At 41.9% G+C, this 16,422-nt stretch overlaps 1 protein-coding gene across 3 annotated transcripts; it reads right to left on the bottom strand.

Annotated features, from left to right (window-relative positions):
- Positions 1-495: 495 nt before the first annotated feature.
- taf1 (TAF1 RNA polymerase II, TATA box binding protein (TBP)-associated factor) lies at positions 496-15,308 on the bottom strand. Of its 3 annotated transcripts, XM_073479158.1 has the most exons (41): positions 15,009-15,308; positions 14,482-14,596; positions 14,243-14,366; positions 14,041-14,157; positions 13,696-13,818; positions 13,204-13,445; positions 12,863-13,078; positions 12,521-12,763; positions 12,191-12,440; positions 11,444-11,551; positions 11,174-11,341; positions 10,821-10,948; positions 10,392-10,499; positions 10,092-10,265; positions 9,830-10,003; positions 9,480-9,584; positions 9,062-9,262; positions 8,838-8,979; positions 8,042-8,172; positions 7,863-7,943; positions 7,621-7,770; positions 7,409-7,528; positions 7,044-7,219; positions 6,724-6,956; positions 6,427-6,634; positions 5,670-5,835; positions 5,277-5,488; positions 5,061-5,169; positions 4,882-4,980; positions 4,597-4,774; positions 4,401-4,468; positions 4,185-4,307; positions 3,994-4,086; positions 3,783-3,867; positions 3,610-3,677; positions 3,011-3,127; positions 2,570-2,677; positions 2,275-2,370; positions 1,737-1,956; positions 1,423-1,594; positions 496-1,082 (listed from the first exon to the last, which is right to left on the bottom strand). In XM_073479158.1, exons 2-41 carry the CDS (start codon positions 14,593-14,595, stop codon positions 860-862), a joined length of 5,973 nt encoding a protein of 1,990 aa, XP_073335259.1. In that variant the 5' UTR covers position 14,596; positions 15,009-15,308; the 3' UTR covers positions 496-859. The 3 variants fall into 3 exon arrangements, with proteins under 3 accessions (XP_073335259.1, XP_073335258.1, XP_073335257.1); XM_073479157.1 differs by lacking the exon at positions 2,570-2,677 and having other exon boundaries at positions 15,009-15,307; XM_073479156.1 differs by lacking the exon at positions 2,570-2,677 and having other exon boundaries at positions 5,664-5,835; positions 15,009-15,306.
- Between the last annotated feature and the right edge of the window lie 1,114 nt (positions 15,309-16,422).

The raw sequence follows: 16,422 nt of genomic DNA, 5'->3' as shown, positions 1-16,422 counted from the left end.
AGTGTCCACTATAACTGTTATTAAATTATTTGTTTAAGCTTTTTACTATTCAAATCTTTCTCAATATATTTGGGTTTCTAACCATTTCCTGTTATTTTCTACATTATTATTGGAAATAAATATTTGAGATTGTCAAATAAGTCTTTAGTTCATGTCAGAGCCAACATGCCCAATGCAAGGGCTCTATAATAGGCTCATTTAAACATGGCTGACGTGATTTTCCTCCACTGAACACGGTCAACAAACGTGATCATATTTTACCGTATATGTTGCTTGCTAAGTTGCTACGCGCCTTTTGATTTGTGACTTCACCTGCACACAAAGCATCTGTATTGATCACGTGTAAAATAAACTGAGGTCGTCACTAGTGGCATTTCTTCATCACTATGTAAAGACACATCTGAACCAGAATGGAGGAAGAAGTAGAAATAAAGATACTAAATTATTAAAATGTGATGTTTTTTTAAAGAAAGAGCTGTTTGTTCATTTTCAGTATGTTTAATTATTTTTTAATGAGTCAGTTTGGTAGAAACGACCAAGTCAATTAATCATTTATGAGCGCAGGGTATGAATGAATTTAAGCAGTACAGAACTGAGGACACACTGCCGTGTGAAGATACATCATGGTAACACAAAAATCACTCAACATATAAAAGGCAAACTGCAATGTACAATGTGCTGTCTTCTCACCTATACTGTAGGTACAGAAGGAAGCTATAAACATTAACCATCATTTACAAAATAATGTACAAAACATTCTTCTGAGATATCTCATTTTCTCAGTTTTAAATCTGCAACTATAAACATCGTTTTCTTGATTCTACGTATATATATATATATAAAAAAAGGGAAAACAGAACTAGTTGTCAGAGTCCATGTCGCTGTCTCCTCCTATAGATCTGAACTCTTCGCTCTCTTCGTCTTCACTGAGCTGGACCTGGGAGAGCACAGCTGGGCCTCTCCTCCGAGCTTCATCCTCTTCATCTTCCTCCTCCTCCTCGCTGATGCCGTAGTCTTCTCCGTTTCCCATGCTAGAGGGCTGCATCTGGCTCCGGCTCTCTGTCTCCTCGTAGCTGCCGTAACTGAAACAGTAGAGACGCAAGTCAAACAGGACGATAAGAAGCGTTTTAAGTTAGAATCCTAGATTCTAATGATTTTAATGCAATCACACCCCATCTTCTCTATTTTGGTTGAGCTATTAAACACCATTTAATGTATTTTTACATGATGTAATTACTTCTCTACATAGCTTGTCTAGTGACACACAGTTATTACTCATACAAACTTGTTTTACTAGATGAAGATAGAAATCTAAATGTTTACTTTCCATGAAGATGAATTCTCAAAAGAGTAAAAAAGCGCTTGTATGTTTGTGCTAAGCTTCAATGATCTGACTGTTTTTGGCTCCAGGACCAGTTGTACCTGACATTGCTGTCTTCCATGTGAGGCTCATCAGGCCCGTCCCCTTCATATGACATCATGCTCTCTTCCTGCTCCATGCCCATGCGAGCTGTGTCTTGAGCCCTCCGTGGGGGTGCAGGTCGCACATCCAACTCTCTGTCAGAGTCGCTACCGCTTTCCGACAGGTGTATGGCTGTAGAGGACACACAACGACAACGTGAACGTTTGTAACACAATAATGCAGTCGCCTTATATTCTTCTTTAATTTCCCTGTTTATAAATTGCTTTATTTTTTAGTATAGCTGTCACTGTTTCAGTGCTGCAGGTGGACTTACAGGAGAAAGGGTTGTCGCCTTCTTCTTCGCTGGCATCGTCCTCTCCGTCAGACATGAGCAGGTCCTGGTAGAGCACGCTGGCCTGAGCCGGGCGGTTCAACCTTCCGTCCTCTTCTTCCTCCTCCTCCTCTTCGTCCTGGTCATGCAACCTTCTGCGCAGGGGCAGCAACATCTCCTCTTCGTCATCATCGTCCTCTAGATCTCCGTCTGCGTCCTCTGCCTAAAAAGACACCACAGACATATTAATCATTGACAAATAATTTTGAAGTAAGCAAACTGAAAAGTAAGGAAATATGTAAGTAAATAAAATTAAATATTTTAAAGAAAATGATACAGTTGTATTTCCTAAAACTGAGTGAGAATTAAATAAAAATACACAAATCATTTTAATTAAAAATCACCCATTTCAAATGAATCAGGTCACCCAACTTTTAAATGAGAATTTTAGGCCAAGACAATTAGGCCAACTGTTTAACTGTACAGCAGTGGTAACCTTAGATCAACAACATAACCTTTCAATAAATCAATATGGCCTTACAGGAGCAGGAGTCTTAGGTTTGCCATCATCTTCCTCCTCAAAGCCTTCAATATCCACATCTGACTCTTCCTCCCCGGGTCTTCTGAGGTGTCGACCCTGATGTGTAAGATAATTAAAGTCTGAGAACACTCTTAAAACAAAAGAACTACTCTCAGTTTACACTGTAATGTTATCTGTAATTTTATTGCGTCAGAAACAACTTTAACATGAGCCTGTAATGAAGCTGGGTGCTCTGAGGATAGTTTGAGGAGGGGTGGCATATAGTTGCAAGCCTCGTTTCTGTCTCTCTCCATACCTGCCCCCCTCTCTTCTCTGGAGCAACCACTAGAGGTCCCTCAGAGAACAGGCTGCTGGGCTCTCTGGGCAGACTCCCTGAAGCACCGCTGTCAAACAGATCAGCAGGCTGGCCAACACCACACAGAGCGGCACAAACACACACAAATGGAGAGACAGGACAAGATGGCAGGAGTGAAGGAGAAAGGAAACACTACAGTGAGGAAACTAGATTGTAGAGATAAAAGTCTGGAAAAGGAAAGTTAGTGCAGAGAACAGGTGAAGAGATACAAGGGCTGGGAGCACTACAAGGTGTGGCGAGGAGACTACTCCAAGGGTAAGTGGCAAGTTAAAAACAGCTAGAGGCCTAAAGTCTATTGACAATGCAGCCAGAGATAGATACCCAGGAAACCACCATTTGCCAAGCAAGTAAACAAAAACGGGGCCCTGGCTGCTCTCCTACCTGCGGTGTGTACGGTCCAGGTGTCATTGGGTCCAAACACTCCAAGTCTGCTGCATCAAGAGCTGCTTCTTTAGCAGTCGAGATGTCCTTCTCCAGCTGGGTCAAGTGCTCATCATACTGGAGGCACAAAAACAGGCAACTATTACAACACTGACTGATGTTTTTCCTACTCATAAATATACTATGAATTATTAGAAAGTCCATATGGAATAATTTTCCAAATTTCACTCTGAAGAGATAAACTTCTTCCCGAAGCAGGGAAAAATATATGTTGTCATTGTCTGAAATTAATCTAAGCGTGTGTGCAAATTAGATGGGAATTTAATAAAATGTGTCACAAAGTAACAAACAAGTCTTCACTGCCAATGTTGCATTTTTAAAAAAACTATTTTCATAACTAATAGGGTGTGTGAAGTGTGAATTTATTATAAATGTGCATTTTTACAAAATCTCTTCACATTGCACCCAGCATTGCTTTTGAGCTGTTCTGATAACATTGTAAAGCCCATCACAAAGTAACTTAGTGCATTAAGTAACATTAATAATTAATATGACTCTTCCCCTGCTATTTAAAGGGCAAACTAAAAGACTCATCATACCTCTGCCAAAGTTTGCTTGCACACATTAACAATGTCCAGGGCTGTCTTGGTGTACGGACTGTCTGGACCTGTGAAAGACACACAATGACTGGTTGTGATTCAAACATCTTTACGACCACTTTTTAAGAGACCAACCTCAGAGGTCACAATAACAGTGATGATAACACATTTACCATTGTACTTAATACTGTTGGTGTGGATGTGACTGACATCTGACAGGAATGCATCTCGATTCTGATATTTGTGTTTGGAGATGTTCTGTTGAAACATGAAATACAAACAAACACAGAGAATATTTTCTGTTAATTTTCTTTGTATTGTTGCTTTTTAAAATATCAAAGTGAGTATTTATGTTTGAAGGATGACACCTTGTGTGACTCTTACCTTGCGGATGCTCTCCAGATCCATGGGGGTTACAATCACCTTATAATAATCGGGCACAAACTTTTTGTTGACAGGATGGTGAAACGGCCACGACTGTAGTAAAGAGAGACAGATCAGTAACTTCTTCTGCATGTGAACTGATCAGTTTTCTCAAATTGATTGTTTGAAAATGGTAAGATGGGATGACTCACATCAGGCACGACCATCATTTTCTGGGTCACGATGTTGTCAAGGATGAAGGAGAAGGCCACTTGATCATCATCATCAAGCAAGGGGTTGATGGCTTTCTCCAGCCTCACCAGCCTGTCCTCTTTCTGCACACACAAAAACAGAGGGTTAATGGTTAATGTGGAGCGAAAAGGGCAGGAAGATGTGAAATAAGACAAAACGTTCACGTTAACACTCACCTCTTTTAGTTTAGAATCACACAGGTCGAGCATGGACTGTGCTACTTGTGTTATTGGATGTTTTGCACCTGGTGGATGAAACACAAGAGTTTGTCTGAACACTTTGATGTGGGTTGATCGAAATTGATCGTCTAACTGAAACCAGTGTAAGACCTGAGTCTGTTTTCAAGACATAAACATGTACTTCTAACTTTACCATTGTAGGTGGCGCTGTTTTTGACGATAACTTCCACTGCTTCACGGAACTCCTCCCTAGATGGGTACATTCGCTTCCGTACATTCTCCCTCAGCGTCTGCAGGTCCATGGGCCGCGTGATGATCTTATAGTAGTCCTTCACCACCTTGGCATTGACTGGCGTGTGGAAGGGATACGTCTGCAGAGAAAAGGCAGAGGGTAAAGGTGAGACAACAGAAGAGTAAAGAAGACGAATGGGTACACTGACATGTTGCAGTGGATGGATGTGTGCCTGATAGATCTTACGTTGGGGTGATCCCGCATGTCATTGATGATGCTCTCTAGCACAGAAGACAAGGTCACCATGGGGTCAGTGCGTCTTCGGTGGATGGCCTTGTGTGGTTTCTGTGAAAAACAGTGATAAGATCAGCTTACGGGACTCTCAGTGTGAAGTGTGTTGGAACAGGCTGCAAAACACTGCTTACATTGAGGTAATCGCAGTGCACAGCGCTGCCTACACGTCTCTTCTTCTTTGGTGGGAGCTGCTGCTTGGGGAACTTCAGCACTAAAGACTTCCTGCGCACCTCATCAGCACTGTAGGAGAAATAAAACAGTAAAAAAACTGCAGGAGGTAGAGAACAAAGTGGACACATTTTTCTTTTTTGAATGCTAGGAGAGGAGAATTGAGGATAATCTGTTACCTCTCGATGAGCTGTTTGCCCAGCACGATCTTGGTGCCCTCCACCTTGATCAGTTCCTCATTGTCATTGTGGATGACCGTTTTTTCCAGCTCCTCCTCTTGCTCCTCTGTCATGGCGACTGGGTTAGAAGGAGGGGCGTTGGTCTGATAGTACAGCGGGCAGAACTTGTTGGTCCTCATGTGTCCGATGGCTCCACAAGCGCCGCACTTTAGCTAGCGAAAAGAGGCAAACATTAAGGAACATGACCAATAATTTGCCTGTGCTATCTGATAATGATACTGAAAGAACTATACTATACATTGATTGCCATAGGTTTGCATTTAGCTGTGTACCAAAGAGCTGGTAAAGAAAGTAAAAGAGAGTATAAAAGCGAATCAGCAGGCTTACTTTTACCTTGAGGTCTGGTCTCTCTTTGACCTTCTTGGCCTTCTTCTCTGGGGGTCCCTTGATCTTGTCTTTCTCTTGGTTTCTCTTCAGCCTCCTGAGCTGCTCCTGAATACGCCGGCGCTCCTTCCTCATCTCCTCTCTGTGCTGCTCATCGAAGAGGGCGAACTTCCGTCTGCAACCACAAAGACACAAAGTACCGGCTGTTTTACATTCACTGGGCCAGCTGAGTTTGTGATGGACCTAATTAATTGGCACAAAATAAGCTCTCTGGTTTTAGCTTTAATAAGCTTCATTCGTCTTCACTGTAGAAAATATGAGACTTCAAGCTGACCTGCTTAAAATTTGATGTATTTCAGACATCCATACTCTTTTGAACCGTTCAGGCAATTTGGACAAAAAATCGATCAGTTCAGACGAAGAAAGGTTAATTCTCAGTTGGAACCATAAACAGCAGGTAGATCCTTGACCGAAAGTGCAAACCAAAGTGGGCATATCCTATTCTACAGGTCATTGTGTAGTGTGCGACACCCTCTGTTGATGGCGCATCTTTGATTACAACAGTTCTGCTCAAAACATGTTGACATAGTACAAATAATCCTGAATGGAACCGCTTCAAGGACCTAAGCTCTTTTGGTGGAAGAGGGGCCATAGAGAGGCACAAATTAAACATTTAACAATATGTTTTTAAATGTATATTGTCAGCAGTATTAAAAGAATTATTATAGTTGCAGAGCAAACTTTTAAAAAATGTCTTATGACTCACATGAATTCATCATCCTTGGTGGTTCTGATCCTGGTGTAGGCGTCGATGACTGAAGCCTTGCGTACTGTCTCGCAGCGGACATATTCCTTGCCGTCCTCATCCCTGAAGGTACGATAGATCTTCAGTCGCCGCCCTGTGGCCGAGGAGTTTAAGCTGGTGACAGAGGACGTGTCGTCATCCTTGTGGGAGCTGGTGGATAAGGCGCTGGCTATAGAGCAAAGAGACATAAAGCTTACACTTACAAACGCAAACATTTTCAAACATGTCCTTAATGCACTCTGACTTTCAGAAACTCACACAAGCCTTTGCGCCGCTCCTTGCGCCCCTTGTTGTCACGATCGCTCTCCTCGCCCATCAGCATCCTCTGCAGCTCCTTCCGCTCCTGCTCCTCCCTCTCACGGGAAAGCTGCGAGCTGGTCTTCTTGTTCTGCAGCATGTTCTCAATGTTCTTCCCCATCTCCTCAAAGTCGCTGTCCTCTGCTGAGCTGCTGTCGGTGTCTGTGGAGAGCACTTCTGTCGACTCTAATACTCTGTGGTGGGGGTGCAACAAAGAAACAAACTCAAAGTGTGTTCAGACAGAATCCTTATTAACATATAAACCTAAATAAGTGTCTCACTTGTTCTGCAGGTCAAAGATCCTCTGGCATTCTTCCTTGTAGCGTTCCTGGTGTTCAGCAACAGAGAAACGAGAGCCTCTGGCGAACTTGCTCATGGGTCCCTCGCCTGAACGCGCCTGCTCTGTGGACATGGTTCTCACCACGTCAATCACCTCCCAACGTGAGAGCTTCTTGATCTAACACACATACAAACACACAATCACTTTAACAAGCATGAGATAAGATGAAAAAACTTTCTTGCATTTTTCCAAAACCTCCAAAAATGTGTAAACACATAACTGCAAGCAGAGCTTTTGCAGATGTTCCTGTTCGAGTAGATAAATTACATGTCCTTCATCAGCATATCACCTTCGTCTTAGTCTTACCTCTTCCTCTGGAACACCAAACTTGCGCAGCAGCTGCTTGGCATTCTTCAGTGAGAGTCTCCTCAGGTCAGCGTCTGTTCCCGTCACCGTCTTCTTGGCAGGCTGTGGCTCTTTGTCATCCTGAAAAACCGCATAGGATCAAAGATTTCACCCTCTGTACTTACACAAAGCAGAGTATGTGGTGGAAGACTATTGATTTTAGACAGTCAGACCTTCTGTTGAGTGGGCTTGTTGGGCACTTTGACGTAGGAGAAACCCTCTCCGCAGCCTGTAGGGTCAGCCACACCTGTGACCTCCAACAGGCACTTCCCCTTCATGGCAGAAATGAAGGCCCTTGTTGTGTTCCATGGAGCTGTCCGCACCTAGGATGTATGAGACAGGATTAGCATAGTGACAATCTTCAGAGCTGTTGTTTTTTGTCTCAAGTCTGGCTGAGAAAGGTTTGGATCAATACCTCGTCATCAATCTTCATTTGAAAGTCCTCCTCGTTTTCTTCCTCTGGAGCAAAGAAGGATTTCTCACCGTATCCAGCATCCTAAAGAGGTATAATAATTTGTAGTTAAGCCATGCAACAATACTCTTAATTTCAATAATACTCTTTCTTAAGTGATTTAGAGGGAAAAACAGTGTTACCTTGAGTCTCTGCTCTGCCACCAGCATGCTATAGTAAGCGCAGCACTGCTCCGGAGAGACCATGGCCCGGATCTCCTCCTCTGTAGGCAATCTGAAGTCAGGCTTCAGCACCCACCAGTTAGAGTCCATCCCTGGCAAGAGGATACTGTTAGATATTTTCTCTTACCTGCAACCTCATTCAAAGATCATTGACTGCAGTATTATTAGTATTATAGTTAATGACAACAATCGAGATTTAGATTGTATACACTAATATTTTATATTTTGCTTCCTGCTTTATTGAAAATTTGCGCAAAGATTCGAAAAAAGGTAACAATATAATATGAGTACCTTTTATTTGTTGAGTATGTAATTCAAAATGTAACAACAAAAAGGTCTTTCCGTGTGATAATTCTATATAAACTATTATTTCATTGAATTTAGAGGAAAAAGTGCCAAATCATGATATGCTTTATTATCTGAATATGAAATTACCTGTATCAGGATATTAGATTTTGGTTATATTATATTGCACAGCCCTTAATTGTTGATGTAAACACAACACATTTGTGTCCTTATACTGTCCTTAGACTACATCTTACCTGCACAGTAAAATCCACTGTAGGTGTAAAAAGCTCTTTCCCTGCTCAGATTCCTGTCTGTCAATTCAAGGCACGCACACAGCTGAGCTCACACTGCTTCAGACAACACTCTCTATAACCTCAACATTGCCCTAATACAACACAACTGGGTTAAGGGTTAGTCCAGCAATGATAATGATTACTGAATGGTGCATGCACAGGGCGGGGAGGTCTACCTGTACGTTTGAAGTCAGCACAGAGTTTTAGTCGTTTCCTGATGCTGCTCTCCGAATGAGAGGGGAAAGCTTTCTTTATATCTTCCATGCGGATTCTCCGGGGCCGATCTTTGCTCTTCCAGAACAAGCGGTAGATGAACACCTACAGAATACAGATGTGACAGGTGAGCACTTGCAACGACAGCAACTCAAGTTTCTGGGAGAGGTGAGGCAAATAAACATACCTGTAGGAAGTCTCGGATGTGAGTGTTTGCTCGTTTGGAGTTGGGCCCTGGAACCTCATACAACGGGCACTCCTGACCAACTACGATAATGTCCACAAGCTCTCGGATGTAGTAGCCGTGTCGCGTTCGCAGGACCAAGAAATCAGTTTCTGGCATCTTGTGCAGGTAGATTGGAGCGCGGAAAAGATTGTTTTCAAAAGCCTAAAAGAAAAATTGTTCATTGTTAGCCATGATAACATAACATTTTCCTCATTTGACATTTTATCTGATTTTTTTTCTTTATCTCTCGTGTTGTCTAATGTATTTATGTTCTTATATTTTAAATCTTTCTCTTTTTATACCTTGTGTTTCCTTGTTAAAACAGTATTCAGAGTGGAAGTGCAAAATACATTTTCAAAAACGTTTTGACGTTGCTGACCTGGAGCAGCTGTCCAGGATGCAGAGAACCCAGGAATGGGGATGTGTGGCAGTACACAGTCTCTCCATATTTACAGTCGGGTGCTCCAGGATCCTTTCCAGGTTTCTGAAGAACACAGTAAACATACCATGTGTTTCAACAACTCTATCCAACAAACAAGTGACAAGTGGAATATACTAAACCATTCAGTTAATATTTCTAGAAAATACTATTTGCAACAGAGAATTTCCCCATTGTGGGATTAGAAGGGATTTAAAAAAAAAAAAACAAACAAACATTTTTTTTAAATGAAAAGGAAAAGAAGGAGAAAAGGAGAAATCAAGAGTAAAAAGAACAAGGATTAGACTCACCCTTTTGTAGTAGTTTTTGATCTTGGTGGCCATGCCGACTTGCATGATGAGAGGGGCATATTCTTCACTGTACTCTGCCAGGATCAGATCTCCATCTTTGCCTGTCAAGTCCTGTGGAGTTCGCATGAAGAACATGTCTCCACCTCCTGACGCCTGCCGCTCCTGCTCTCGCATCTATAGACACACACAAAACAAATTTAACACATACACTCAGTAAACCATCTTAATAGAGTAATACTGCTAGTTGTAAGCAGGGCTCTACCTTGGCCTTCTTCTTTATGTGTTTGAGCAGCGGCTGGACAGCATGGGGACCGGGCTGAGCCAAAGCTCCAAACGAGTACTTCTTCAGAGTCGGTCGATGAAACTGCCGCAGCTTCATGGGCCCCATGTGAGTGGGGAAGAAGGGCTGCCTCAGCTCCAGCGCGGGGATGGAGTGCTGTTTTAAAGGACAGGAAATTAAATGACATTCTTCACTTCAACTGCTTACATTTCACAAGTTATGGCTTTGTTATGGCTCTCATCTACTCTAACACTATCTTTATTTTTGTGGGCCCCTGTGTACCTGAATGATGTTGCCACCGAAGGTCCCCCTCAGGCCCTGCTGTTTAGGATAGTAGAATTCATCATTGGAGAGGTTCCAGGGGTCCTTCACTTCAGGCTGGGACATGTTCTGAGTTGAGAAAAAGAAACCTTATTCAATGAAGGTAATGCGAGTCAAACCTTTTCTATCTTTGAAATGAATTATTAGAATACCAAGATTTCACAGCACTGATATTGAAGAATTTAATCGCCTCGGGCATATGTATTCTTTCAATTTCATTACACCATAATCTGTTCCTTTATCATGAAGCCTTGATCTTCATCATAAGAGACATATTTTACCATTTTCTGTTTCAAATGACCCACATCTCCACTGCAGAAGCAGCCCTTGTAATCTGCTATTTCATATAATCAAGCATGAGCCGTCGCCTACCCTGATCAGGCGGCGTACCTGCTGTGGCTCGTCTTTTATCACTCCAGTCTTCCCCAGCAGGATGCGGCTCTTTTTGATTGCCGTTTCCTTCTTGTTCTCTTTTGATGGGGAGTGTGACGTCATCTCCTCCTTTTCATTGGGAATCTCTACAATAGGAAAATAGTTTGTCAAAGTAAGCAGACTAAAAATAAAAACATGAACGTGTATGGCTTGCAGCCATGCATCTCAGTGTAGTGACAACATGATTCTTTCAGATCTTCAGAAAGGTCACGCTGTGTATTTTACATCAAATTCCAAAGCGAGATGTCAACTTTGAAAAAGCCAAACAGAAATGGATATGAAGCCCGACAATAAAGGAATTATGAATATACCTAGGATAATATTTTCATCATTGGGATCCAGTGTGAGAACAGGTGGCATTAGCAGGTGATCCATCTCCTGGTCATCCCAGATAATGTTATCTTCCCAGCGACCGTACACCAACTCCTCGTTGTCGATGGGGAAAATGGAGAACCAGGGAGAGTCTTCTTCATGAGAGGCTGCGAAGGGATAAAAATCAAAGAATTCAGAAAATTAGCAGTCAGCTTGTGAGATAAAAAGACCTGGTGAATTTATTATTTGTACTAAAAAAAAACCCTCACCTTGACTATCATGGCTGTTTTTTTCCCGCTTGGAGCCAGAGATTGAAGAAACTTTGGGCATGGGTGGAGGTGTAGGTGGCACCAACTGGGAATTACTTCTGGTCAGACCTGTAAGATTAAACACATTAGACTATGTTTTTTAATTGATCAACAATTTTATTATGTTGATAGTCTGCTCTTTGTAAAAGTCACTTTTCAAACAAAATAGGGCAAACACTGATTGTTGAAACCTCTCAGATGTGGAGACTTTCTTCTTTTCCTTGTCTTACATACTAGTGAAATGACTATATTGGTTTTCTGGACAAAAAGCAATTTGAAGGAGATTGTGATGATAATTGTATCAACCAAATTCATGTTTAAACAAATTCTATGCAGAAGAATTGACAATGAAAATAATAATTAGTTGCCAAACTGATACAATTCTCTTGATGTATAGGCTACTCCTAAACGTTGTTGTGAGTATTTAAAAGAATGATTCATTTTTGATATCGGCAGGGATCTTTATTCTCAGTCCTTTGGTCTTTAAAATGTTCGAAAATAGTTTCACCTTTGCTCTACACACATGAAATATTACAGCACTCTGCTCCACCATCATTACCACTGTACACTGACACTTTGAGAATGTTGTGAGGTGTTAGCTGCCTATGTGTTTTGCTGCTACAATGTGTTTCAGGTTTTGTACACTATTTGCATTGCAAAAACAACAACAACACTATTTAAGTCTGTATTTGTTTTTCCTGGTCTTACCCTGCTGTGCGTTATAAGCATTGGCATTGCGGGTCATGCTAGAAGGCAGCCATCCCGCCAGACTGGCTCGCTGAGTCTTGGTGCCCTTGTGTTTTATGTCCTCCCCGTTCCAGATAATATCGTCCTCCCATTGCAGTTGAGTGACCATCAGGAAGAGCTCATTCTCAAGGGTTTGTTTCTTCTTATCTCCATCTCCATCTTCTTCATCGTTATTATCATTGTCTCCATCATTGCTGTCTTGCCTTAGAATCTAGAGATATATCATGCACAATATCAGTAACACTATCAGTGTAATTTTCATGTTATGGCTGCAGATGTTCATGTGCATACCTCAGGGGCAGTCTCTATTATTTCTTGAGGTGCGTCTTGCTTCTCAGGCTCACTGGACTCCTCGTCTTTTAGCTTGAACCCGTAGTTGAAGTTGCTTCCGTCCTCAGAGACACCGAGCATGTCGTACCACAGCTGGGCTGGACCGTATCTCCATTCTGCTACTTTAGGTCGAGACTCGGCCTCCTTGTCTCCATCACCACAAGTCTGCGAGAACTTTGATTCTACTGGAGCCATCATGGTTATCTGGACAGCACAGAAAAGAGTGTGAGGTACCGGTTACGATTACATATTGACAGAATACTACCAGCTAGTAATATGAAAACACTACCATGGGATATTTACCTCATCATCAGAGAGACACTGCTCTGGGGGTGGAGGGGCGGCATACTCGTAAATCCATCCAGATGTCTTCTCCTGACTCTGCTCGGTGGGCTCTCCTTCTGGAGGAGGGGTCCCCGGCTGAGGGTCTCGGTGCTTCCGCTTCTTCTTCCTGCGGGCGCTCCTCCAAACTGATGGCATGTTCTTTCCAGGACCAAACAGCCGTAAGAACCTAAGCACCTGGTAATACATCCGACACAGTGGGTGTTAGCGAACCCCTTCATTTTCAAATGATGATGAAATAAACCTGTAACATCTGTAATGATACATTTCAGCTCAGGACTGTGTCTGTAATGATGCTTTACCCTTCCAGGCCTGAACTCTGGGAAGAGCTCTGTGACACCTGGCAGTGCTTTGGCAGCATCTTTCTGCATGATGCCAGCAAGAGGGAGGGTGAGTCTATCTGGGGGTCCTCCAGCCCCTAAGCCCTGACAGGGACGGTCAGTTTCTGACTCAGAGTCTGAGGAGCTGCTAAAGTCAACCTTATCAGCAGTAGAGGATGGCGCGATGATGGAGGGAAGGATGATGCCATCACCTTCTTCTCCAACTGTGATGAGACAGTGAAGCAACAGTAAAGACAAACAAACTTCATCTTCAGATATTTGTGATCTAAAACACTGGAACATACCATTGTTGGTAAATGATCATGTTTAGTATCTGTTCTTCAGAGGCAAACTAAACCTGTGTGATTTCACTTCCTTAAAGGCTCCAGAATAGCAGTTCTGTAAACAGGTTAAACCTCTGTGGAAAAGGGCAATTTCTCTACAGGGACTAATTATAAGTCAACATGTCCTCACCATTTGTGCTCTGAGGGGAGGGTTCATCTTTCTTAGCAGATGTCGGAAGACTTGGCGGTGGTGGAGGAGGCATGAGCTTAGAATCAATGTCCTCGCAGTCTGCATCGTAGTCGTCCTCATCATCTAAGATTAAAAAAAATCTGTACATTAAAATAAATAATATACCTTAACACAAAGTTTAACAACATTTTGAATCCTTGGGAGGGATGAATTAAAGTTATGGTAAAACTGAAATGCTACACAGTGGAAATAAATACAAAAAGAGTTGCTTGGACTAAAAATATCTTTATAAAAATGAAAATTAGTTCAGATTTCTTTTAAAAAAGAGGGATGTAGGTTGATCACCTGTTTTCCTGCTGGGCTGCAAAGTCCCCATGGCCTGACGATACTTCTTTGTCTCATCCTCAGCAACCTCACTGATGTCAGAATAATCAACTGCATCGTCAGTACTTTTCACCCAACCTAGATGAAGAGAAATACTGAAAATTAACGCCCATCCTGTGCCTAGCAAAATTACTGCAAAGTTGCCTTTTATATTGAACCTAACCTGCTGCATCCACACTACCAGAGTCTCTGCCTTCCTCTTGATCTTCCTCCTCATTAGCAGTGATCTCTGTGATGAGTGAGCCCAGACCCAGAGTACCCAAACCAGCCAAATGCTTTTTGGACTCCTGGGGTGAGAAGACACAGAACAGAATGTAGGATTAAGTAATCGTACTAAGGGTAGAAAACAGTCCTGTGTATATAATGTAAAGCATGAATTCAATGAGTTTGGTGTACACCCACATTGTCCAGAACACTGTCATCCTCCAGCTGTCCATCTTCGTTGATGTTTCCAAAGAGGAAGCCAGTTAGAGAGAAAGGGCGACCTTGGTCGTCGTCACTGTCGGAGTCCGACATCCTAGATAGATAACATTTAGTTAAAGTTTAGTCATTTGGCCTATCTTCTTATCCTGAGTGGATTTACATACTAGTGAGACATCACTGTGGTCCTTGAATGATCCTGCATGTCTGACGCACCCACACTGAATCTCACAACATTGTAGCTACAGTAGTTGTGCTTTACTAAGGTTGCACCCTACTGAGGTTTTGATAACGATATTCATTTCATGTAATTTTCCTCGATTAGAAAAACGTTTCTTAACAACAAACCTCTTGAATGTCAACGTCTGAACTTAAGCTCTGTAACGGAGAAACCTAAACATGTAACTGAGTGCAGCCTTAGCTAGCTTCGTCCGCTAACCTTTAGCTAGGTTGTAGCTATATGGTGAAAACAAACTATCAGACTTGTCTAAGATGCAACTTGCACTTACCTTTCGGGACCTGACTTCAGATATTGTAGGCTCGGGTTTTAGCCAGCTTGCTGTATCAGCTGAAGGCTAATGTTAAGTAACGTTACGATTCATTAGCAGCTCAGCCAAGCAACGTTAGCTAGCTAATGTTAGATAGACAAAACAACTTGTAATACGTTAACTGAAATCTATGTAAACATATGTTCTGCGTGTGCCTGTAGCGACTCTGTGATGTCAAAATTAAAAGACGCATAGATTATTTTTAATTCATTCTTTGCACACGCTGTTTCGATATAAACTTTTGTTTTTATTTGTGTATGTCGGGAGCACTACAGTGCCGCCACCGCCTGCTAGGCTAGTTAGCTAGTGTTGAAATGACCCGGATGAACATGGTGAGGCGTTCATGAACTCCCCGTAACATGGTAATAATGTCACGTTTAGCACAAAGAAGCGGAATATCCAGACGTATTATTTGGCAATACAGCCTAACATAACAGAGCGCCACTGCATTTGGTGAATTTCTGCCTGCAATTGTCCTATAAAGTCTTTCATTTTCTTCTTTGTAAAGTTGTATTTTCCCTAAAATCCTCCTGTTCTTCCGTGGCGATGCATTTCACGGTATGCTTTGTAGCTAGCAGTTGTGTTCAATGTCCAGTGAGTGGTAACAATTCACTGTGAATTCGTGCACACATTGGTCATATGATGGGACGCCGGTGGCTGTAACTCAGTACATTCAATCAAGTACTGCACTTTACTTGAGTATTTCAATTTTATGCTTTTTTATACTCCTACTGCTCTATATTTATCGTAGCCTACTTTTTTTTTACTCCTCTACATTTGTCTGACATCTTTACTTAATAGTCACTTCTCAGAGGACCTTTTCCATCCCTTTCTGTCTATTGAAAACCATGTATACACATGAACATCTGTAGCCATAACATGTATGTATCTCCAAATGTTGGGATGTTGAATATTTGTGATACACTGAAGGATGAAATGTTAATTTTAGGATTATAAAATTCTACTACTTCTTTAGCAAAGTAACCCATTTCAAAATGCTCTTGAGTGAGCTGGTCACATTGCTGAAAATAGGCTGATCTTTAAATAATTCATAAATGTGGTTACTGAGGGCACCCTCGTGTGAGGATAAACTGAAAACTTTTCTCGCTGGTTGTTGCAGCTTTCCTTGTCTCGCAGCTACAGTAGGGCTTCTTTTAAATATTCCAGTGAGGATATTTTCCCCACACATAAAATATAAACTACTTAAAAGATATTTTTTCCTTATTGTATTTGTGCTTGTACTTGTAAAGTGCCAAGTAGCCGTCAACCTAAATGCACTAGATTTAAAATATATTAGTTTGTTTACATAATATATATAAGAAATCTCAAATCTTTAATCCTGCTCCTTTAATTAACCTCTCTAGACTGAAGCGTA

Source organism: Pagrus major, chromosome 13 (assembly GCF_040436345.1).
Source record: "Pagrus major chromosome 13, Pma_NU_1.0".
Taxonomy (NCBI): Eukaryota; Metazoa; Chordata; class Actinopteri; order Spariformes; family Sparidae; genus Pagrus; species Pagrus major.
This window is presented reverse-complemented; position numbering and strand designations above follow the sequence as displayed.

Coding starts and splice junctions, on each gene's coding strand:
- taf1 (XM_073479158.1), bottom strand. CDS start 14,595: ATGTCGGACTCCGACAGTGACGACGACCAAGGTCGCCCTTTCTCTCTA. Junction 14,158..14,242: donor TGGTAGTGTGGATGCAGCAG/GTTAGGTTCAAT, acceptor CTCTTCATCTAG/GTTGGGTGAAAAGTACTGAC. Junction 5,489..5,669: donor AAGAGAGACCAGACCTCAAG/GTAAAAGTAAGC, acceptor TCTTTTCGCTAG/CTAAAGTGCGGCGCTTGTGG.